General features: G+C 36.0%; 1 protein-coding gene across 1 annotated transcript; it reads left to right on the forward strand.

Moving 5' to 3' along the window:
- Positions 1-19,771: 19,771 nt before the first annotated feature.
- Positions 19,772-24,142, forward strand: LOC140146311 (uncharacterized). Its single transcript, XM_072168109.1, has 3 exons — positions 19,772-19,958; positions 20,597-20,750; positions 21,702-24,142. The coding sequence occupies exons 2-3, from the start codon at positions 20,635-20,637 to the stop codon at positions 22,447-22,449; spliced, it is 864 nt and encodes a 287-aa protein (XP_072024210.1). The 5' UTR covers positions 19,772-19,958; positions 20,597-20,634; the 3' UTR covers positions 22,450-24,142.
- The last annotated feature ends 1,505 nt before the right edge of the window (positions 24,143-25,647 follow it).

Raw genomic sequence — 25,647 nt, forward strand, 5'->3', positions numbered from 1 at the left:
AGTTTGGTTATTTCTCACTCTTTGGTATTTTATCACATCTCTTTATTAATCATACTTTAGTTATGAGTGATATGAACTAAGACATGTTTGGAAACAATAGCGGATTAAATTATAATTTTAAGAGCTAAAATTCAATTGTTTAGTGAAAGAATGCCCGAGCTGCAATAGCTGCCTTATAGACAGTTGACAAATTCTGCAGTATTTGTTGTATACACATCTAAAATATGACACCTGGCAGCTATTGCAGATAGTGCCTTCTCGATGTAAAGTTATTGTATAGCCTCTCAGTGTGGTGTATAGTGTACGTTTCGCTAGTCAGCGGGAAGGCGATGACTTATGTCAAAATTTAACAAGATTTTTATCGGTGATATAAAAATTAGATTTAATTCGTTATGATATGAAGAGTAAACAACATTAATCTCATTTTTGAAGTGTACAAAATGAGCAACAACAGCGACAATATACAACGTCAAATGTGAGGACACAAGAAATTACTCTTTCTTTTACATTTTCGCGGAATCAGTGGCATAGCGTCATATGGGCACGGTGGACACGTGCCCTCAATCGATTTAAAAATGTAGAAAATTCCATAGGAAAATTGCCGAAAATCGGCATGTGCCCCTGATCAGACCCCCCCCCCCTCCCTCATGGTCGGTGTCCCCATTAGGATGACTCACGCTACGTCATTACGCAGAATCATGCAAATGAAATGCCAAATTATAACAAAGGCGCATTTGTGACAATGCAGAACTTGTGTCTTGTCCGAGGACACCGATTTAAGACGTGTCTCTGAGGTTGAGTTTGAGCCACGTCCATATGCAAGTCATGTCTTGGATAAGGACATAAAATACATTTTTAAAATCTGTATAGGGCCTATATGAAAAATCTGTATAGGGCCTAGAAGTTTTACTAACACATCAGAATATCATAAATATTTAAATTTTAATTAAAAAAAAACCCGGATTATAGAAAATGAGTAGCCCCAAAATATATTTTTTAATATTACCATTCTCTGATTTTGGTTCACATCAACCCTCCTTGTCAGTGCCATAAACATACAGACATATCACAGTCCTTGATATCACTTTATTAAAATAATAAGACAGGAAAAACAGTGAAATAAAATTCCCAAACATTAATTTTTCAGGTCGTTTCTGTAAACAAACAATACTTTTTCTTTATTAACATTGTCATCCCAGCGTTAATATACAAAACACGGGGATGTCAAATATTTCTTACTAAAAGTAAGCGTTGGCATTTTAAAACATAACAGCTGTTTGCAGTGTTATATGTTATACATAGGGACCTATATACTTATTGTGGTGTTAAATTATAGTTTATGGGTATTATCGACATGATCAACCATCAATCAATCAAGCAATCAACCAATCTTATAAATTGATCAATCAATTTTTTCGATCGATCAATCAATCAATCATTTATATTATCACACAATCGTAAGACCATTAGCCTTTTCGAAGTATGGCGTACACAAAAGGAGGGCAGTCTTCAAGTTGTGTAAAACCCGGCAAATTCAAAAGACTTTACCCACTTCATGCAGCGCCATCCTATTGTGTCTGGAGAGATGTAATGAATCGACGAGGGAGAAATAATTTGTTTGTTGTCGTTGTTGTTGTTGCTTTAGATTGCAAACTGGGGGCCATATAGATTCATATAAGGCCAAATAAAAAGATTAACATGTTTCACGTCCCCTCCCGCTTCCTTTTTGGAGGTTCTTCAATCATTTTTTTTATTTTTGGAAATCAGTTATAACTTTTCATAAAATATGTCTAGGAAGTAGAGATGCTTTCTATAGCCTTGCTAATATACAAGAAACACTTTTGAAGGTTTTGTGATAATTAGAGGGGGCCTACCTCTCAGAACAACAAATAAAAAGAGGCCTCCTCATTTTTCCAGGCATTATTGTGTACGCTAAAACAGCTCTAATTATGGGTATTTACACCGATTTTGAGATAAAAGATAAAAAATAAAAAGCGCCCTCCTCCTTTTTTTTCCAAAAATCCGGACGTGAAACATGTTTTTTATTTTACTCGGCCTAATAGACCCGTGTCCGTTAAGGTTGCACATGTCACAAAAAAATTATGTTAAACAAAGAAAATCGGGTTGCTTTTATGCCATGCTTAAGGCCCATTCAGTGATCTCAGCGCCAGTGTAAAAAATGTTTATAAATTGCTTTAAAAGTGAAGGATAAGTCATTCAAATTGTCATTTGGTATTTTTGAAATGAAAAAAATTGGCAAAAATGACGAAAACAGCAGTATTCAAATATATACATGTAGCTAATAATGGTCAGTCAATATCTCTGGTATAATGAAAAAAAAGTATACCCCTCTAGTTTTATGGGATCAAAAATATGGTGGAAATTACAGCCAAGACCAAAGATTTCTCTTTTTTCTGCTCTCGCCCATTTTGAGCATTGGTATCGATTAATTTCAATTTTAGTAGACCGAGGTATTGATAACTATTTTTAGACGGCGTACCGGAATGTGGTTAGTCTACATTAGTGTTTGTGCGTTGCTCAAGATATACACTTTATGTTTTTTCCTTGTCAATACATTGGGTCAATTAGTTCATGTTTCTCTCTTTATGAAAATTTCACCCAACAAATATCTTGATATTAAGATCACCTTCACCCGGTGGTTTATATTCAATCCTGATCAAGTAAAAACAATCTCGTCAACAACCCTCTCAACAATAGATGGCGCTATTCACATAAATAACACAGCGCGCAAATATACAAGTTTAAGTTACCGTGATCAAACACGTTTCAAGAACAGGTTAAAATCTGTTTCAAAGCCAGACGATTGAACAACATCAACAAAAAGATGCGGGTATACTGGAGTGAGCCCGAGTACCGTGTCCGAATTGCGTGCCGTTGACCCCTGTATTAACGCGTACCCGCGTGGTGGTGTGGGGAAATGCTCCATCGCCACGACAGGGCTTTAACAAGACCTGACAGTCTCTGTATAATACCAGGCATTTTAAGACCACACATTTTGGTAAACATAACTTGAAGGAGTGTTAGGTACCTTATAATTTGGACAAATTGCAACTAGAGGATGAGAAGGGATGGTATCTGCCCCTTAGGTGCTTCACATCATGTGGATCAGAGCAGGATATTTTCACTTTCGGACGTGAGAAATTCTGCTGAATTTGCCCGTCAAAATGATGCGTGCCGAAAGGTGGGTTAACACTGCAGATTGAACGGCACGGCGATATGCATGACAGAGAAAAGGAACAAACAGGAAAAGTAGGGACAGAAAAAACGAAATCCATAACAGATAGGGACTAGGCTTATGCTGTTTTTTAGTAAAATTTATTTGTCAGGGGATTGAAATTGCCATTTGGGAGTATCGAAGATGTTTAACATAAAGAACATACTTTTAGAGGCCAATGTGCTTGTATTATGGGATGGATCAAAGTTTCATTTGAGTATCTCACTCGTTCATTTACATGATTTAAGGGTGTCGACTCCCAATCACGACTATGATACTGATCCATCGAAATAAACGGCCCATTGGTAAGGGTTTCTTCATAATAGAGACAAAACAAACACTGAAATATAAAGGTTCTAAAAAGGTTCTAAAGTTGTCCTCTCTAAAGAACCAAAAATGGTTCCAAAACCATCGAAAATGGTCCCAAAAACGTGATACAGAACCGTTTTAAGGGTTCTCCAAAATTAAAGAACCTTTTTATAGGTTTAAGAGGGTAGGGTTCTCCTGAGAGGACAAAAAAGGTCCTATCTATAACCTTTATTTTTCAGAGGAAATTTAAAATTATCGTTTGATTATGCTTTTATTTATATTTACTAAATAGGACACACTTTTGCCTGTATTTTTTGTTCGCAGTCGTTTTATAACGGTTTTATTATGTCTTTTTACAATGTTTTACAAAAGACTATTCTAGTGTATGTGTGATAAACAAACCAGCTCTCCGCAAATGTTGAACAATCAAACTGAGTTTTATACTTGCTGTTGGATTTCCCATGCCCTCTGCAGGACTGTCATCGAAACCGGGTCATTATCTTGGGCGATATTTGATGCTCCTTTCATAGTCTCAAACCTTCAGATAGTCAATTTTACACTGCTTTATTGAATATCATTATCACGTTGCCCTTGGGGGATGAGATAGATGATGTGTAAAAGGATGAGGTTGATAAATTGATAAATTAAGAAGAAAAGGCGATGTTTTGAGAAGAAAAAAGAGCGAGAATGCATCATGCACTGATCGCATTACCGCAATATTGGATAAGACAACGGATAAACAGTTACACGTGTTACGATTGATCATACATGATTGCTCTTATAAAATGACGTAATCATGACGTCATAAATCCCCTCCTCTAATTTGTTACTGACAGTGTCAATCACTGATCACACTTCTATCCGATTAAAAAATAACAAAAAATGATGATAATAAGGATGATTTTTATGGGGATTTGTGGATTGTGGTGTTTTATTCTAATAAGTGAATTACACAGATTTTAATGAAGATTCCCGCCCTTCCTTCCTTGCACCCCTTAAGTCACGATCAGTGTATGTGTGACACAAAAGTCGAACCATTTGTTCTTTCCTGAAAGCGTGCAAGATGTTTTACCCAAAAGTACCCAGCGGTGTCTATTCGTAAGGCAGAACATTTCTGAACAAAGTCCCGATTTGATGATGGTGATGATGATATTATTCTATTAGCTAGCTATTGCGAGATTGTCGCTGGTAGAAATTTGAGAAAACGAGAAAAAAATCTGTGCACAATTGTTGATGCTTTTATCTGGAGAGATAAGTTAATATTACACAATGGTTCATCATCTTTTGTGTTAGAAATGAACTCGTCAGCCTAGGCGAGGCTAATTTAGCGGGTAGAAAACTGCTATACGGTATAGTCGCCCTTATCATGGGCCTGCGGGCCCCCCAATACGACTCCACACACAACCGCGCTCGACAGGAGCGCTAGAAGGCGGAGCACTCAGACATCGTTACGGTATATAGTAATTACACCTCCGATAAATGAGCAAAAAAAGATCTTTCTTCTTTTTTGGTGTGTCATTTTTGGTGGTAAAAGACAATGTGAGAATTAGCCTCAAGCCCGACACCTTTCCCCTCATAGATAATACACTCATATCGTTTTGCATTTCTAGAATTACTATTGACGCGGGTGACATGCTATGCAGCGTCTGTTTGGAAGAATTGAATACGCACATCATAATGGAGATGCGAGTTTGGTCAACCGGGAATTAAAAAAATCGGCCGTAGCAGCCGACATCGTGTTTATTGATCATTAAGCGTTACCAGCGTGAAATTCGGACAATTTAACACTAAAAATTGACTTATTATAAGTCAATTTTTATAAATCACTTATATATAAGAACCACGGTACCAACTATTAGCCCTATATTTTTGTCATATAAAATTGAAATTCGCTTCTTTTTATTGCAAATATGCCTATGATTTTTTTTTTAAAAACCAATAAAAAAAACCCAATCCTCTCAAACATTTTGTGTAAATTTTGAATCTCACCACAACCGCGCGGTCAGGGTTATAGGCCTATATTGGTCCGTTTACATATAATAGTTAATCTTTGCAGCCGCCCTACGGAAACATGAAATTATACACCGAAATAGATATGGCTTTTTAGCCCAAAATGAAACCAATTTTGTAGAATTAGTAAGCATGAAATCGGATGGCTGAAGATAAACGGACAATTGTAAATCCAGTTCAGTGGTGTAACCTTTGTTAATTTAAGCCAACATGATCATGCTCAAGAAAGAAGGCATCATCTGCTTAGCTTATTGCCAGCATAGGCTACACTGCCTGTTATTTAACCTAGGTGACCAACCCATGCACTGGGACTGTTTTTCTTGGTTTCCAGGTTACACAGACTGATTCAAAATACCTGCCGCCCAAACAGTGGCGGCACTACGGGGAACACTGGGGCATTCCCCCCCCAATATTTTTCTTGCCCCACCATTTCCCCCCCGTGAAACCCAAAATTACGAACATTTATACCTTTTGCAACAATTTTGCACAAAATTGGTTGATTTTGCACCCTATTGAAATTCATTTTCTACATGCCCCCCCTCCCCCCGAAAAAATTCCTTGTGCCACCACTGCTCCCAAATCAAAATTCTTTATCTGCTATCTGGTACACAGCATTTTGGCCTTCTGAGCAGATATATTCATATAGAACTGATTTATTTGGGCTATTCCACAAAATAGATGCACACCCTTTGTAGAGGAGGAGCTCGGATTTTCGGACTTTTTTATCCAGTTATGATTGTTGAAAATGATAATAAATACGTAAATAATCCAGCAAAAATAGTTCACAATAGAAAAATCTGAATATAAGGGGCTCGTTTCAAACAATTACGTGATTTTTCATCTATTTTATTGCATTTCCAAGCTTTTTCCAGTAACATCGGCAACTAGAATTCCAATCGTTTTCAGTAAGCAAACCTGCAAATTCAGACATGTCTTTTATTGACAATTTACTTTCTTTTTATAGGGGTGTGTTTATTTTCTGGAATAGCCCATTGCAAGCAGATACTGCCTTTTACTTAGGGTGCAGATTTAAAAAAAAACTGGTTTAAATACTCTCCACAGAGTGTGCAGACGACAAGTGCCAAATTTTCTTTGAAAATTAAACAATTTTTCATGACCATATTTGGAATCAGCATGAAAACTGCATTAAAATGAGTACAAACAAGCCTCGTATTGGTTCAGAAGATAACTCTTGATATTTGGAGAAAATATCATCTCAAAGCTTGAATTTTTTTTATGTTGAAGCCTATATGCAGCACGTATAGCGTTAAAAATAGCCAGGTAGGATACTATTTCGTGGTTCAGCTTTTGCAAAGATCTTTGCTTCGGCCATTGGCCTTTTTATAAGGCATATTCTATAGTATAATATGTGCATTGATGGTTTCGCTTACCCAAATCTAGGACAAGGCGGGTACAATAATGTAGACCAATATTTGACTTAGTTAAATAAGGCAAATAGGCAAATATGAAAGAGCTGTATAATGTTTAAATTTCATTTTTGATTATTTGGAAATATGATGAGGCTTAAAGGTCAAAGACCTGGGTTGGTTTTCTGGTCGAATTAGAAGGAATAAGACCATTTACATGGTATAGGAGTTAGACTGTGTAAATAATTATGATTCTGATTTGTGAAAGTCAGCGATTTTGACCTACTTAATGCTTAAAGGAGTATAAGGCCAAAATAATAAATTGTTTCGTGCCCTTCCAAGACAAAAATTTGGAGGGTCGGTAGGTCGATCCTTTTTTTTTTCCATGGGCTCTTCCTCCAATTTTCCTCCATTTTGAAAAGGCTACAAAAATGTAGTATTGACAAATTCTTGATCATTTTACATTAAAAAACTTGTGTGTTTTTGGACAGAATTTAAATGGAAATACTTCTTATTTTTAATCAAATATGCATTTAATAAATGAAATGATTGAATAACAAATATAAAATGTCCTTGATACTGTCCAAATTTAAGGTTTCTTCTAATAAAAAAGTGATTGAAAAAAAAAGAACCCGACCTAAGAAATCCGGCTAAGATTCCTGATTTTTTTGGTCGGTCTCTGAGGGCAAACAAACATATTTTTTTGGCCTAATACGATTAGGAAAATTCTATCGGTGGGTAAAAGCAGAGACAGAGAGCATAGCGGAGGAAGAGAGAATAATGCACAGTTTATCTCTTGACACTGATATTTTGAGACAGCCGATTTACTGCCAAATGAAACTTAGCATTCTTGAACATTTAAAGCCATGATTATAACATTTGCTAAGGCGAACGCCCTCAATTTATTTTTTAAATTCTGTTTTTAGACGATTGTAATGTACTTTTGTCAATAAAGATACTCTGTAAAGATCAAAACTTTAGGTGCTGTAGTTTTGTCAAAATCTGAGATTTTGAATAAAACGCAGGAACCGTCGTTTTATTATTACGATGGAAATATTAGTCGAACACGTATGCACAGTACGTACACGGCGTGCGGAACACGGTACACACATCAGAGGATCGTACCGTGTTACAACCGCGGAAGTAACATGCATTGGCGCTAGTAAATTCCAATTTTCTTTGCTTTACCAGTGTTCGGTTCAAAATTAAAAAGGGACATATCTGACAGTAAAAGCTAACATTTTATGGACAATAAATACTAATCTATTTTTACAGAAATGTTATAGGCCTAATATGGCCAGTAACCTGCATGCTTCATAGATTTGAATACATATCTAGTACCCAGTCTTGCTCATATTTTCTGCCGATAATTGTAGCCCTAATAAAGACAAATTTGGGTATTTCTCTCATCTACCTGGTTTGTGAAAGTATGGACCGACAAGATTGGACATTTCTCTCATCGCTCTCGTTTGCGAAAGTATGGATCTATTAGAAATTAGTGTCCATGTATGATTAAGTATCTTATCAATGACTTATCTGCATGGTATACCGTATATAATTGAAGTTAATTGGGGGGGGGGGCTTCTCACTGAAAGCCCCCCACCCCTTTCGGTGTGTAAGCTCTCACCGGATGATGAGTTTCAACATAGGTTTCAATGAGTGTTGGCAGGTTCATATTTATTTCACATTTATTTTATCTGTCACGGCTAGCCTTACGAGCAGATCAGGGGAGCAGATGAAGCTATGGTAGGAAAAACACCACAGTATATGTATATTTTAAGGTATACTATATTTGATGGGACTTATCAGTCGTTATTTTAAAACGAAAAAGACTTTTAACAATTTTTATCGCCTCGGAGTACAATATGTGAGAGGAGGCGTTATCTCGATTCTAAGGTTAGATACTATTGGTAATTTGTAACTTACTTTATTTTACTTAAAGGGGGGTAACCCTATCGGTTTAGGATATGGATTCTCTTCAAACTTACATACAATGTCAAATATTGTCCCCTTTATCAATCTATGTGAGAAAACGGGAACAATTTCAGCATAAATGTGAATAATTAGCATATTAGCAAGCCAATACACTGGTACGCGTGAATTGCATTCTGGTCAGGCATCCGAAACAACGGCCGAGCGCATGTCCCGGTGGAAACAGGAAGTGTTCGCCTTGGCACTGAAAACCGGCTCGCCCCTGTACACTTTTATACCCTCTATTCATACTGATTAATCTTAAAAACATTACATATCACTGCGCTCATTATCATTCTTGACAAGATAGCCCATGCTGTATTTACTTCGCTTAATTATTTCTTTATTTTTAGCGATATGATGCACATTTTCACATATTTATGATTTTTCTTTGTTTTATTTTTTAACTAATTTTTTAATGGCGGTGGTGTTCTCATAATTTTTTTCTTATTTCGCTTATCATGCTTGACAATATAGGTCATGTTTCCTTATTTATTTCGCCTCTTATGTATTTCTTTATTTTTGTTTTTGTTTTATATCATTATAGCGCCATCTATAGTTTGACATTAGGGGCCTATTTGATGTATTTTGCGGGCGAATTGGTACTGGGGTGAAGTCTTCCGAATCTATTCCGATTTCATTCTATGACTACCCAAAACTCCCGTGTCGTGTAAAATGCGAACAACTGGTATACCTGTAATAAAAATTCCTTTAAAAAAGGAATGGGGCGCCCAAATTATGTGAGCTTGGACGTGATATGGTGAATTCCATGGCATGGTGTTTAGATTTGGTCCCGGGGATTTGGTATCATAATGATTTTTTCTAGGGAAGAGTAGAAGATGATCAAATGCAAGACAAATGTGTTTGATTGGGGAAGGTGTATCACAGGACCGTTTTGGATGAAATAAATTGAATTGGAATGAAGCTGTCTTGTCAATTTGCGATTATGTGGGGTGGCCGGGTGGGGGAGTTCAATTTTGGGGCATATTGTAGTGATGATATTGCTTTGGATATTGAATATTGTTGAATTTCGTTATGCAGGGGGGTATATGATGGATAGTATAGAAGAGGATCTATACCCCTATGTTGACCAAAAGAAAAGTTTTTATGAATGTATAACGTCTGTGATACATATACATCATAACGTCTGTGATACATATACATCATCTACTTGCTAATACACTGAAAATCTAATAGAGATGAAGGATAAAAGACAATTACAGAACATTCATTCTTCAAAAGTAGCTATATGGGTATACAATGTTTACAAGATAAGAACGTTAATGTTTTGTACATGAACGTAACATCTTTGATACATAGTTGTTAACACACTGAAAATCTGACTAGAGATTTACAATTTGATGATATCCAAAAGAATACTTACTAACTTAGCATTGAAGAATTAAAATAATTACAGAACTTTCATTTGTTAACATACACGTAGCAATGATTAACAATGTTGAAAATACAAACGTAACGTTTTGTTCATAAACATAACATCCTCGACACATCTAGGATCCGCATAATTTGTTGATTAATGTCATAAACAGTCACAAAAGATTTATGGTCTGATCATTTTATCATTTTAAGGGGAACCCGATATTGCATTTGGAAGAACCAGGCTTTTCAATTACTATCAAAACTGCTGGGTATCAAACTTTTTGATACAGCTTGTATAGTAATTTGTTCTAATTTCCATGCAAAAGGAGCCAGTTGTTTCATCCTTAAAACAAATAGGCTACACCATAATTTCCAATTACCCCATGCAGATAGATAAGACCTTGGTAAGATAAGCGTGTTAATTGTTATGTCACTATCACTATGTTGATCTTGATAAGATGCCTGACTTTGAAACTTTGGGTACAAAAACTCATACTCTGCAAGTTAGGTCAAATTTTGCACTATGATTGTTTATTTGAGCTTATTGGACTATGCCATTCAGATTAGGCTATTGTAATCCATAGTGTTGGTCACCGTCTATCGGGTTCTAAGAGGCGGTAAACTGGTTACAAAGGTCAAAGTGGTTACAAAGGTCAAAGGTCTCGATTTATTTGGTGTTTTTACAAATCCATTAATTTTGTCTTTTAAACAAAGAATATACGCACACCATTTTATCCTGTGCATAACAGAAAACAATAATAAAATCAAATCCAAGCATATTGTGGATTTATTTCTGAGCAAGGGCATAATTTTAGCAAAATAGCACAACAACAATTGCGGAGTAAATCTAGTAAGACTGAAATTAGAAGCTACTCACAAGTACATGCCTATATTGTGGGACGCCTCCGTAGAGGGCGCCCCAAAAACCGCTGTGTTTCATGATTTCTCCGGAAATGCATCGACTTGGAGCGTCAAATTTCAGGATAGTAATGAGAAAAATAGTATCTATTATGTGATACCAAAACCTCATCAACAATGAAAAAAATCGGGGTGATGATGCTGTCGATCGGGTTACGGACCTTTAAAGGGGCATTTCGTGATCCACAGCCTCATCCCCTCACTTTTCCTTAAAAAATTGGAGATTTTTACACCACTGGATACCTCTGGCTACATAATGTTATGTACCAAATATTTCTTGCAGATTAATTCGCAGGTGGTGTATGACGTGCATTCCCTAAATTCAGTAAATTTTCATCGTCAACCGTGTAATTGAATGGGATTATTTTGAAATTTTAAAACGCTTGAAATATCACAAACAAATAGGCCTATGTTGATAAATAATATAAATACAAGCTAAAACCGTTGGGGTTCGATAATGAACCCCACAAAACTAACCGAGTATATGGAAAATGCCATACGGCCGAGTGGTTTCACGAGTTGCCGGCTCGATCATGTCATCCGCCGCCTGTTAATTCGTTTAGCAAAAATATCGCCAAATTTGAATTTCGTTCTGGTGCACCAGAACGAAATTACAACACATTGTCTATGGAGCAGTGTAGGCCTAATACACATAATCATGCATAACTCGCAAACGCAAAATCGGAATCAACTGAAATTTTGGGAATAGGCTTTTTTCGTGGATATGTACTGAAAAATGTCATAAAAAGAGGATGCTAGGATCACGAAATACTCCTTTAACACAATTTAGAAGATTACATGTACAATTGGCATTGGAACAGTGCTCGGCACCTGGCAGCAAAACGATGAGGTTATTTTTTATTCAAAATTATGTGGGGTTAGGCTCCCTGAACAGAGTTCCACAAAAACACTTGCAAGTGATTCATACCTAAATAGAACTTGTTTAAGGGATCGGATAGCAAGGTTTGCACAGTATTTTTTTTAATGGGAAATGAGAGCACATCGGGATCCTTCTGATATCAAATAATTTTGACTTTTTAAAATGGGCGATACACATTTTATGGCAAATGATAACTGTAGCAGGTAGTCCAATAACGTCCGCCTTGGTGACACTTCAGCGTCATGAGATTCTTTGCCCGGGATCGGCCGGTTGTGTCGGTCATTGGCCATTGAGGTTTTAGATTTTTCCTCAGTGGTCAGAATTATAAAAAAAAAAAAAAAAAAAAAGTTTTAACACAATTTTTAATATCTCCAGGACCCAATTATCTGAGAGGAGGTGTTATCTTGGTTCAAAAGTTAGGTTCTAGGTCTTACTATAGACACAGCTGACCCGCCATAAAAACCAATACGATTTGGTGTAGGCCTAAGCTGGATTGTTAAAACAATTAAGACGACTACCGTAAAATGGGGTAACTTTGGGCACTTTTCAGAGTTTTTAAACCACTGCTTCCAAACAAAACCAATTATATTTCTAATTAACTCTTTTTGTGACATTAGGGTTCCTTCTACACCTTGAAGTTGAAAAAGATTTTTAAAAAATTTTGTAAGGGTGCCCTAGGGGTTCAAAATGACCTGACCAAAGTTACCCCGCCTTTGGGGCAACTTTGGTCACAGTATTACATTCCATGAAGGAAAAAAAAAAAAAAAAATTGATCTTCGCTGAATATGGGCAAGTTGTTGTTTTTTGTGACATTTGACACCTTGCAAAATTAATCAAACACACATCCTTGCTCACAAATATCGATTTTTATTTTTCTGAAAAAATGTAAAAAATGCTGATTTTGGTCAAAATCCGCTTTTTTCGTAAATTTCAAGGAAATTACACATGAGCGACTATTATTTCTTCCAAACATATTTCTTAACAAATTGACACCAAATATGACTAAAAACAATATTGCTGTACGAAAATATGACCATTTAAAAAATATATATTTGACCGACCAAAGTTACCCCGCTGACCGAAGTTACCCCATTTTACGGTATTTGCTATCTACTGTAGACGAAACTTATGTGTGCATGATTCAACGGCGCGGCATTTCTGTGTCTTTATTATCAAATTTCCAAAAGATTGACCATTCCCTAAACTACATATACTGTCAAATTCGAAAACTCACGACTAATCCCTTAAGGTTCTTAAAACCGGTAAATGTATACATGGGAAAAGTTTTTATGGTATTATAAAATAAACAAGCTATATGGCAATCACATAACATCATGGATCGTATAATGTTTATTAAACAAATCAGTTTGTTTTCAATCGTATTTCATCAACGGAAGCAAAAACGTCAAACTTTGGCTAAACTTTATCACTCTGTTTGACAGACAATTTTAGATCACAACTTTTTTTCACAATTTTGTTAAAAATTCCAATTTTGTTTCTTTTTATGTCTATATTCGAATTCTGCACCCAAAATGCAATCAAATGAGTACAAACATGCCTAGTATTGGATCAGTGGTTCTTGAGCAAGGCCGTCCAAAATGATTTTTCGTTCTGGTATGTTTTTACTAAAGATCACGCATTTATATGGTTTAGGTAAACTCGATCTAAACAAAATTGACATGTCTTCTGATTCGTCATTTATCATCTTTTGAAAAATAAACTTACTCCAGACAATTATGAGCATTGCATGTATATCATGATGCAATAGATACGATATTTTGAATCTAAATATTTTTCAATATTTGTATTGATGTTTTCGCCAGCCCATCGGGCTGGTACCTGTTTCTGGGATGGGGTCAGTTTGCTCAAGAGATTAATTTTTATTGGTATTGGAATGACTTTTTGTTAAAACTTTTTGTGGTTGAATTTTAAAAAAAATATTTTAATTCGATGTGTAAGGAAAAGTAAGTATGTTTTGCCGTTTCAACGAATGAAAACGAGTGAGTATTACCAAAGTTATGTTTGAATTAATATGACTTTAAAAGTTTTAGTATAGGCCTAAAATGTAACAATAATAGTTAATATACAGCATCATATGGTCAGCAGAAGAAAAGTATGTCATTTCAGTGTCTTTGACCCGGGGTCCTTGACCACTGAACAGCGTGATATCATGTTGATAACCGATCTAAGACTCAAAATCTTCATCATATGGACCATATTGATGTCAAAGTAGGCCTAATTATCTATCCTATCCTATCCTGTGTCGTTTTATGGATAAAATGACTCAAAATGCTATTGATGAAATAGTTGCTATCATGAACATCAGTTTTGCCTTTTTAACGGGAAAAATCCGATGCAAAATAAAGTTTTTAGGGCCTAGCTATAATATGGGCATAATTTATGCATGTAGGCCTATAGTATTGAACAATGTACCCATTTGACATGCACTTATAGATAAATAAATTGTCTTACTTTATTAATTTAATAACTTCTATGTTATAAATAAAATGACACATAACGTAAGTGAAGCTACTTTCTATCTTTTTATTTGATTCATAAACTTACAGTCAAAACACACAAGAGTGAAGATTGCAGTGAGTAATCAGTCCTTTATAAATGTTCTTGCCACCATCTATCATATAGTAAACTATACATTGCGAATTAATATCAAATTATTTTAAATAAAAAATGTACATGTAAGGTGAGTTTATATTATGTTATATGGCGAATTTAAGGAGTATTTCGTGATCCTAGCATCCTCTTTTTATGACATTTTTCAGTAGATATCCACAAAAAAGCTTATTCTAAACAATTTCAGATTTTGCCTTTACGAGTTATGCATGGTTATGTGTACACAATGTGTTGCAATTTTGTTCTGGTATACCAGAACGAAATTCAAATTTCACGATTACTTTGCTAACGAATTAATCTGCAAGAAATATTTTGTACATAAACATTATGTAGCCAGAGGTTTCCAGTGATATAAAAATCTCAACTTTTTTGAGAAAAGTTAGGGGATGATGCTGTGGATCACGAAATGCCCTTTTAACTAAAACCTGCAGTCAGTGCAGTGTAGTATTTGTGACGTGGTATATCGAAAGCAGACACTTTTGGGCAGGATCGTAAATGGAGAAATAGCCAAAAATCTACCCGGGGTGATTTTTTCACGATTTGGGTTTATGATGTTATTAATGTTTAAAATATTGTCAGATCGTTTCAGACCGGAATATAACTGGCATGTTGTATTTTTGAGACATTTTTCAAGGTAATTCCTACTCTCAACATTGTCAATAATATTTTTAAAGGCAGCTTATTTATTATTAATATTAAAGGCCCATTCAGTGATTTGCTCATCCGGACGATCGTAAAAATCATCAAAATTTTGGTACCGTACCTTTGTTATTACATAGATGTGCTAAGTCTGCGAATGGTTCAGCCAAAAGCCGTGTAGGCCTATTTAAGACAAAATAAGACATTTTACACGAATCTGTATTTTTAGATACTGACAGTAACTAAAATTAGCTACAAGTATTTGAATGGCGGGGCTTGAACTTCGTCAGTACTGCTGTTTTCTTCATTTTTTGCCAAATTTGGCATTTCAAAAATACCAAATGACAATTTGAATGACTTAGGCCTATCCTTCTCTTTTAAGCAATTTATAAACAATTTTAATTTTTTTTACTTTTGCACTGGGATCACTGAATGGGTCTTTAAGAAATGTGGCGTATCATGTCAAAAACAGACATCTTTTGGACAGCTTATAAATTTGGAGGCTTTCACATAAAGAGCTATTTTGCTCCACAACACCGTTTTCCCCAATAAAATCGGACATTCCTAAGCAAAAAATTGAGTTCGTAAGTTATGGTATTAAAAAATTGGAAATTGAAATATCGTGGGTAAAAAGCTGAAAAGACAAATAAAACCAGAACAGAACAATTTAGAGAACAATAATGAATTAATAATAATGAACAATAATGAATTAAAGAGTGACAGGAGATTAGGTGTTAATGTTTTCTGCAGTTTCAGTGTACATCTTCTCACCGTTGATGGTTTGGTGGACTGTCATGTAACATGGATGTAGTAAGCCGTGATCCTAAAAATGCCTTTCACATTGACCAAAACTAATTACAAGACCTCTTCTACATTGAGGCTGGCTTTCCCTTTTAAAGGGAATTTTTATTGTATAAACTGTCTGAAGGCCCATTCTCAGATAAAGCGTCCAAGTTTGGGCTCAGGAATTGCAAAATGCCAACCACGAAGAATTCGTGAAAATCATTCAGAATCGTAAACTTTAATAGTTTCAGAACACAAAACAATGCATGGGTGATTTTTCAACAATACTTCATTTTTGAGCAATATTACTTGTACGCATGGGGTAACGTATCAGTGGTAACGTATCTGTGAAGCCCTTTCCCACTTTTGTCTTAATCGTGCAAGTGTAAAAACTTACCGACTTAATGCCCATACTTGATCAGTCATCACCCAATGTACTAAAGTCTGATATGGTATTTGGCTTCATTTATCACAGTGTTTTTTCCGAGGGAAGTAGAATTTAGGTAACGTATCTGTGAACGCATGAACGTAACGTCAGGATTTTTTGCCATTAATAGACCTGATTTTTTACTTTGAAACCATTGTGTTATGTACCACATATATAATATAACTATAGAGCCTGCTTGATCCATAACATATGGGAACATTCATATAGCCAGTTATTTTGACAGATTGTTGTTCATTAGAAATATGGTAACGTATCTGTGAACAATTTTGGCGACATAGTCTCAAAGACCTGTTGGAAAAATTTAATAACTTGCGTTGTGATGTTTTATACTTTATTATTAGGGCATGATACCACTAATGAAAAGTACCTATAATCCATTATTATGCGCGCATGTTTAACGAACAGGGACACATTATACGGAACGTACCTTGGCTGGCGACATGGAGGAAAACAATGGACATGCATAATCAGCTTTGTTATGACGCTATTTGCTTTCCATAGCTAATTTAAATATATATCGCTCCGCGGCTCCGTCTCCTCAATTACCCCGGCCTATTATTCGGGGCAGTTGTCAGCCAGCCATAGTCGGAGGATGAACTAAGAATATTTCGCTCATCTATTATATTATTGTGATCACTTTGTTGATGAGAAATTAAAGTTTATTTGTGAAGTTATATTTTGCTCTCCGTTTGTTTCTGTTGAGTCTTTCCCCGTCTCAGATGGAAGATCTACTAGCCATGTATTTGGTTTAATTTCTAGTAATCAGATAACTGGTTAGTGGATCTTCACATTAATTCTGAGTCATAATAAATGGTGCAGAATCCGATCTTTTCCGGTACCAAGCAAGCTGTGACTGGCTGTCAGCTGCCCCTGGTGGGAAAAACCAACCCCCAGGTAAGTTAATTTGGTATTATTATTTATAGCAATATTGGATTGATTCATTGTATATATATATTATGTGATATTTTTGATAGATTAAGTGAAATACGCTTCTCGTGATTTCCCGCCAAAGTTGAATTATGGCGCGAAGAATTTTGTTGCGTGTTTTCTGTTTTCGGCCATTTTGTGAATAATATTGCAGCGTGATATTCTTGTATTGATACAATGTATATTAATGGCGAAAAGTAAATGTGATTATGGCTCCTATAGGCATACAAGTTGCCCTAGGCATGCACCGAGGCATACCAATTGCTGACTCAGAGCAGCCAGAGAAGGTAATCCATAGTACAGAATATAATGATCTTCTCCGACTCAGTCATGAAATAGTGAAATTAGTGGATACAAGTAGTAGGGCAATAGTGAATACAGTGAAAGTAGTACACGAAAACGTAGGACGTACAAACAATTGTTTTGGCGAGGTCAATGAAAGGATATTGTCCAATGAGAGGTACATTCAATCTATTGAACAAAATGTAAATGATCGATGTCATGCACCTGTAAACAGTAATAGCTGTATTGATCAGAGTCCGTATACGTGTAGAGAGGTTAATGACCGTAATATGAAATGTTACAGATGTAATACACTAGGTCATAGCTACAGACAGTGTCCTGAAAAGGAAGATGTGTATAATCGGGGTCGTAGTAACTGTTGTTATCCAACTGATGAACAGGTAAAACATGCACAAACTGTACAGAAATTTGTTTCAAATAGTTGTAATGTAAACAGTGTGACTGACCAAACGCGTCAAAAGAGCAGTAGTTCTCCGTGTAATTCAGCCCAAGTTCCGCGCAATGGAAAATTTGATTCAAATTTTGCCGCGTCTGAATGCGATAGTGATAACGTTGAAACAGATTTTGATGAAGAAGTTTATATTTCTGTCACTATTGGTAGCCAAAACATTGACTGTTTAATTGACACTGGTTGTACAATGAATCTAATCGATCATGAGTACTGGCATTCTTTGGAATTGTCACACCAAATTGTAGTGTCAAAACCGCGATTAACAAAAGCCCGTACCGCAAACAAATCTGTGTTGCAAATCAGTGGTTTTGTTGTTGTTCCGTTGTTTATTGAAGGTTCAAAATTTCTCGTGCCAATGTATATTGCTCGAAATCTTAGTCAGGAAATCATGTTGGGAAAAAGATTCCTAAAACAGCATAAGGCCAGATTAGATTTTAACACACAGAAATTGCGATTGTTTAAGAAAAGTAATTTGCGTGTAATTGAAAGGCAAGAAATTCCGCCTCATTCACAATCAGTGGTGCGTGCGAGGTTATCGAATAATCTTCCAAAAGGCACAATAGGATTATGTCAGGGAGGACGGAGAGTCACTGCTTTAGGAGTATTGATTGCCAATACAGTATCAAGTGTTCAACATATTGCTAACAAATCTAGTTGTAGTACTCAATTACTTGTGTTAAACACTAGCAATGAACCAATTGTGTTGTATCCTAGAACAAAACTTGGTACATTTACACTTGTAAATAACAGTGAAATCATTCATTTTACCGATATAGATGACTCTGTAGTAGATGAAGTACCTGTAGCATCAGTCCATATAAAGGCACAGAATTCGCCAGATCCTAAGGTACGTGAAGTTCTTTCTCAGGTCAATTTCAATGATTCTCATTTAACTGATACCGATTCTGATATGTTATCTGATCTTATAGCTGAGTATGTAGACGTTTTTCAAACCAAAGATAGTCCTAGAGGAAGATATACGAAAATTGAGCATGTCATAAGAACTGGTAATCATCCGCCAATCAAATGTCGTCCTTATAGACAACCTCCTCATGTGCAAGCTGAAATACGTAAACAAGTCAATCAGATGTTAGAAGATGGTTTAATCAGAGAATCCACCAGTAGTTGGAGTTTTCCTGTTGTAATGATTCCTAAACCTGATGGTACACTAAGATTCTGTTGTGATATGAGATTATGTAACCAAATTGTGGAAAAGAATAATTTTCCTCTACCTCACATAGATGATGCATTAGATAGCTTAGGCGCAGGAACACCAAATTATTTTTCCACACTAGATTTAGCGTCAGGTTATTACCAAATTGGACTTGAAGAAAGCTCAAAACAAAAGAGTGCTTTCATTACACAAGATGGTTTGTATGAGTTTAATGTAATGCCAATGGGGTGTACAAATTCTCCAGCCACGTTTCAAAGAGTTATGCAAGAAGTGTTCAGAGGTTTAAATTGGAAATTTGTATTAATATATCTTGATGATGTAATAGTGTTTTCCAATTCTTTTTAATGAACATGTAGATCATTTGAGACAAGTGTTTCAGAGGTTGAGAGAAGCCAATTTGAAGCTCAAGCCTAAAAAGTGTACTTTTGCTCAAGAACAGGTACGTTATTTAGGACACATTGTAAGTAAAGATGGGATAGCTACTGATCCAGAGAAAACCAAAGTAGTCCAAGAGTATCCAGTTCCAACGAAGGTATCGGAAGTAAGGTCATTTCTAGGTTTTGTAGGCTATTATAGGAAGTACATTAGGGATTACAGTAAAATAGCCGCACCTTTAACATATCTCACTCGTAAAGATGTTCAATTTATTTGGTCAAAAGAGTGTGCAGAGGCGTTTGAAATCCTGAAACAAAAGCTAGTAGAACCTCCAATTCTTGCCTACCCTCGTTTTGATGGTACTCAATTTATGTTGCAAACTGACGCCAGTATAAAAGGTCTTGGTTTCATTTAGCACAGGTACAAGATGGTGAAGAGAAGGTAATTTGTTATGGAGGTAGAGCTTTGCATGATTCCGAAAAGACGTATACAACTACTGAACTTGAAGCTTTGGCTGTGGTTGAAGGGATTAAGAAATATTCCCCATACCTTCAACATACTGTAAAGTTCATAATTCAGACTGATCACTGTGCATTGAAATGGTTGTTTGGTCAAAAGCGTACAACAGGTCGCCTCGCAAGATGGGTACTGAAGTTACAATCATATACTTATGAAGTAGTCCATAAAAGAGGATGTAAGAATGGTAATGCAGATGCACTAAGTAGAATACCAACTCAAGTGTCAGAATCTTGTAATTCATGTAACTCATATCATGTTGACTCCCTACTTCCTCAGCAACAGATTCAAACTGGACAGAATGTGGCTTGGAGACAATGACTGATGATGTTATCAATGATTCTCCTACGTCAGAGACAAAGCCAGATCCAGAAGTGAATACTGTTCGAAATCTGAGATTTCAGAGGAATAGACGACTGGATGGAGACAAAAAGTATGTAGATATTCAAAAGTTCCTTCTTTACCAACTGATGTTAATGTGGACCATTTCAAAGATGCTCAATTAGCTGATCCTTTTGCTGGTCCCATGATAAGATTTTTGGATGAAGACATATTGCCTGATAATCAAAGACAAGCACGTGATATTTTATTGCAGTCAGATCAATACTATGTCCATGAAGGTATTTTGTATCATATATGGCACACACCCGCCAAACGTCACATGCCAGAAAGAAATACTGTGCAATTTTATGTACCTGTAACCATGATTGATATCATACTTAACAACTGTCATGATAATGTTTTAGCAGCTCATTTTGGTTTTCAGAGAACATATCACAAAATCCGCCAAAGATATTTCTGGAAACGTATGTATAGAGATGTTGACAATTGGGTAAGATCGTGTATATCTTGTGCTCAGAGAAAAACACATAGACACAAAGTTAGAGCTCCCATGATGACCATGAAGGTCCCCAGTGCATTTGAACGTGTAAGTGTGGATATCTTGGGTCCTCTACCTATTACAACCAATGGTAATCGGTATGTATTGTGTTTTACAGATCACTGTACCAGATGGCCTATCTTAGTTCCAATTAAGACTATGGATGCAGCTACTGTAGCTAGAGCATTCTTTGATCATATTATATGTCAACATGGTTGTCCGCAATATTTGCTTAGTGATCGAGGTACAAATTTCCTCAGTAAACTGGTGCTTGAAGTGTGTAGAATTATGCGTACATCAAAGTTGAATACAAGTAGTTATCATCCACAGTGTAATGCTATTCAGGAACGTTTTAACTCTGTTATCTTAGATACCTTGTCACACTATGCTAATGAGTATCAGACAAACTGGGATGAGTATATTCCAGCCATTCAATTTGCATATAGGTCTACACCAGCAGACAATTCTGTAGGATTTAGCCCTTTCTTTTTTATTATATGGCAGGGAAGCAAGACTACCCCTGGATGTGACATTGATGGCTAAGAGTGAATACCCAGAGAAGACAGTGAGAGAACATATCCATCATTTGGTATCTCAATTAGAAGTGTTCCGTGCAATATCTAAGCAACATCTTGAACTTAATCAAGCTAGCATGAAAGACCGTTATGATGAACATGCAAGTGATGTACAGTTTCAGGTGGGTGATACAATTTGGTTATATATTCCAGCCACTCAACCAGGCTTGTCAAAGAAGCTCATGAAATTTTGGTCAGGACCATACTTACTCGTAGAGCAAACGGGGCCCGTGAATTTCCGTGTTCGAAATCTGACAAACAATAAGTTGATGTCAGCCCCAGTGCATGTTAATCGAATGAAGTTTGCCTATGATCGATATGCCAGACCAGAAAATCATGTCATGCCCAAAGATTTTGTGCAAAGGGATCCTCTAGAAGATGTTGTAGATGCTGATTGTCCAGATGACTCGTTTGCCCCACTTATGGCATCCCAGGAATTGGATAAGCGCACATCTTTTATACCGGGTCTACCTTTGACTCCTGTTACCACAAGTAGTGAGTATGAAGTAGAGAAGATATTACGTGGTAGGTACAGGGACAACAAGCTTCAGTATCTTATCAAGTGGCGTGATTTCCCAAGTTCCAGAAATACTTGGGAGCCTGCTGATAATTTAAACCCAGCTGCTTTGGAATTTTTGAAAAGTAATCCTGTGAAGATATCTGGCAAAAGCAGATGAATGTGTTGCAATTAAATTTTGTAATACTAATGTTGTGCATAGAGCAGATTGTAATTTCAATTATGAATTTTTGAATTGAAAATTGCGTGTTTATGGAATTTTGGCTGTGTTAATTTTTCAAAATTTGTGAAGAATTTAAGAAAGGCAGCGTGTGTTATGTTATGATGTTATACTGTATAAATCATGTTATATTGTATATGGTATACGGTTTTCTTATGATTATGGAATTAAGAAATATGCTAAATTAGATAGTATGTATGTGTTATACTTATACTGTGTATTTTGCTTGAGTTTATATTTCAGAGAATTCGAGTCGTGCTGAATGGATTATGGAGTTCTTCGGTCATTTTCGTGGTCAATCATCTGAACAATAGGTGCATTTGGATTTGAACTTGACACAGAAGAATTTTGTTCCAGTTGGTATGCAATATGTGTGATTCTGAAATGATTGTGAATTTTCGTCAGTACAATATTTGTGTGATTCCAGAATAAGATTTGATTCAGAAAATAATAAAATACGGGATAATTAACTGTGACCTGATACATGACATCATTTTATGCAAAGTATGTTGCAACTTTAAAACCCTTTTCCATATGGAACTTTGCATACGATTTTCATGTAAGCCGTTGTATTCTGAATCAAATATTATCCAGCTATTTGTCTTCAGATCTGAATGTCTAAGTGCAATTTCGTCGTGTGGAATTGTTTCGTCGTGTTCGTCAAGTACTGTATCTACGGGAGGAATTGCGTCTTATTTCACAATGTTGGTGCATTGAAAACTGCAATTATATGAAGAAATTAATTCGGCTGTTATTTATATTGACATCCGTCATCAGTTATCGTCTAATTGCAAAAAGCGATTTTTATTACGTCATGTTTAAAATTTTATGGAAAACATGATCTGAATCACACCGACAAATTGAGTGTCGAGTTCATCACGCAAGTGTCAAGTTCAACGTCAAGATCAGCGTCAAGTACAGCGAATGGGTTCAAGTCGACGGCGGTGGATCTACTGGCCATGGATTCAGCGATTCAAGATTATGAACTCTAGGGTTAATTTTAAGGTGTAGTTTAAGGTGTAGAGTAAGATCTTCGCACTTTCTGAAACACATGGAACTTGACATTGTAAATGCCCAGTTTGGGGATTGTGCAAGGTCTTGGTCGATGTTTTTCAGAATTGTGTTAGTTTGTCATCCCCTTTTCCCCTTTTCCTTGTCTGCTGTACGAGCTTCAGAGTTTTAAAAGATGTTGTTTTTAAAAATAACTTTCTCCCTATCAAATCGTGTTTTGGAGTTAAATGTTTCAGATTAAAAAGAGGCAGTTAATTATTAGTCATGCTGTTACTTGATGAATGTTATGTCTGATGTTAAAGTTTGTGTTAGAAAGATATATATATTTTTAAATCATAAGTTGATCAATTCAAATTGCTATTTTAAAGTTATATTATTAAAATTAGAATTGTCAGGCGCCAATTCCAGAAAGGCAGGGCGTGTGTTATGACGCTATTTGCTTTCCATAGCTAATTTAAATATATATCGCTCCGCGGCTCCGTCTCCTCAATTACCCCGGCCTATTATTCGGGGCAGTTGTCAGCCAGCCATAGTCGGAGGATGAACTAAGAATATTTCGCTCATCTATTATATTATTGTGATCACTTTGTTGATGAGAAATTAAAGTTTATTTGTGAAGTTATATTTTGCTCTCCGTTTGTTTCTGTTGAGTCTTTCCCCGTCTCAGATGGAAGATCTACTAGCCATGTATTTGGTTTAATTTCTAGTAATCAGATAACTGGTTAGTGGATCTTCACATTAATTCTGAGTCATAATAGCTTTATTGTTTTATACTTTCTAGGCATGTTACAACCTCCAGCCCCACACATTTTAGAAAGCAACTCCTAAGTATTAGTTATATTAATAAAAGTCATTTCTTTCTGACGAAACAAGTCTGAATACGACTTGACACTATGGGCGACACAGATTTGGCTTTTTGGACACTTTATCGCAGAATGTGCCTGAAGTAACTTTGGGGCGTTATTAAAAAGTCTGGAGTGGAAAGTAATTTTATTATTTTTTGTTGTCGGTTTATGTTATTTTGAGCTGTGATGCTCAAAGGGGTACATCACTCACGGCGTACCCAGTGGCGTGCGCAAAGGGCGCGGGGAAGGAGGAACATTTCTGAAGAGTCTGGGGGACTCGTGACCCGTACCCCCTCCCACTTTTTAAAACCTGCGCACGCCATGCGTGGGCATAACCTTTTAGTTCAGGGGCAGGCGAACTTGGCGTTATGCAAGAGAAAAGAAGACAAACAGATGAGGAAAAAAATGTGATTCTTAAGCGCAATGTTGACGAAACGAAAAAAGATGGCGGACGGAAAGTAAAAAAAAAAGGAAAAAAAATCAGTACAAAAAACAAAACGAAAAACAAAAACAAAAAAAACCAACAACAAAAAAAGGCCAGAAAAAACACTATAAAAGTAGATCACGAAAAAATAAAAGTAGATCATAGAGAAAAGAAATGCAAATAAACAAAACAAACAAAGGACATACACGCGATATAAACAAAATCCTATTTTGCCCATTTTTTAAACCAAATTAACGGCAGCTGTTGGCATACTCGTTGAACTAGAATCACGCTAGCCTTTTTCTCTGTTGATATTAGTACTCATAATAGTTTATGCTTTTAATACAGAATATGAACACATAAGTTTGGTTGTAAATTTCTTTTTTGAATATAAGAAACCACTTAAGCGGCTATCAAAACAACCTATCCAAACATATGTACTTTAACACCTTAGGTGGTCAAAATTTCACAATCAAATAGTATTTTATACCTAATGAGTTGAACGATTTAAATTTTCTGCCTTTTGCTTCTGCCGGTATGCCACGCGCGTCAAGAAGCGTATTCAAAATGACCATTGGGAAGTTGTTATGAGAACTTATTGGCGGAATGGGGACAAAAGTACCGCATAATAATAGGATGGAATTTTTAGTAATTTCTTTCGCCACGCGCAAGGAAAAGTATTGACCATTCAAAAGTTGTTATGAAAAGTTATGAACGAAAGGGGAAAAAAGTACTTAATGAGACGTATAAGATTTAATTTTTGTCTATTTTTTTAAAACTCCACGTGCAAGAAAAGGTATTGTAAATGACCTTTCATGATTTGTTATGAAAATTTGTTGGCAAAAAGAGGACAAAAAT

Source organism: Amphiura filiformis, chromosome 2, assembly GCF_039555335.1.
Source record: "Amphiura filiformis chromosome 2, Afil_fr2py, whole genome shotgun sequence".
Classification (NCBI taxonomy): domain Eukaryota; kingdom Metazoa; phylum Echinodermata; class Ophiuroidea; order Amphilepidida; family Amphiuridae; genus Amphiura; species Amphiura filiformis.